The sequence below is a fragment of the Penaeus monodon genome, chromosome 27 (assembly GCF_015228065.2).
Source record: "Penaeus monodon isolate SGIC_2016 chromosome 27, NSTDA_Pmon_1, whole genome shotgun sequence".
Classification (NCBI taxonomy): domain Eukaryota; kingdom Metazoa; phylum Arthropoda; class Malacostraca; order Decapoda; family Penaeidae; genus Penaeus; species Penaeus monodon.
In genome coordinates, this window is record NC_051412.1 from 31035219 (window position 1) to 31035813 (window position 595).

The 595-nt window shown below is 48.6% G+C and overlaps 1 protein-coding gene across 1 annotated transcript in view; it reads left to right on the forward strand.

The window, feature by feature from the left end:
• Positions 1-207: 207 nt before the first annotated feature.
• The window catches only part of LOC119590786 (growth hormone secretagogue receptor type 1-like), a gene marked incomplete at its 5' end in the record, with an annotated part of 18512 nt that continues 18124 nt past the window's right edge, over positions 208-595 (forward strand). The window contains 1 exon segment of the mRNA XM_037939498.1: positions 208-388. Within this exon segment, the coding sequence (XP_037795426.1) occupies positions 208-388 (181 nt within the window).

Below are 595 nucleotides of genomic sequence, written 5' to 3' on the forward strand. Positions count from 1 at the left end.
TTGGGAATGTTTCAACCACCATAGCTGAGCTGCAGCCTGACCTAATAGCACGTGCCATATCTACAGCAGGCATTTGTTTCTTTCCTTTTTTCCTTTCCAGCATTCGCAAAGGACTTTGCGACCTTTAGGAGTTAACACTATTTGCAGTCAACCTAAGCTCTGCATATCCGGATGCCCCGAAACCCAACCCTATCTCTTCTCCCCCAGGTAAAGTGGTGCCCTACGTGGAGTTCACGGTGGCCCACGCGTCGATGCTGACCATCCTGGCCATCTCCGTCGAGCGGTACCGAGCCATCTGCCATCCGCTGACCGCAGCAGCGACATGCAGCAGAGCCAGGGCCACGGCCGCTTGCCTGTTGGTCTGGGTCCTCGCCACGTCCATCACCAGGTAAGTCCGTGCAGCATTAACAGGGCATTATTCTGTATCGACGACAAACATCATGGAAAAAACTTTGTAGTGAAAAGCATAATGAAATCTTCAGTCTTGTCACAGAATGACACTAGCAATCACAAAACAATGCATACAGAAAATACCTATGCATACGATTATCCAGAATCCGGATGTTCCATTTATATATATATGCAGAAACGTAAA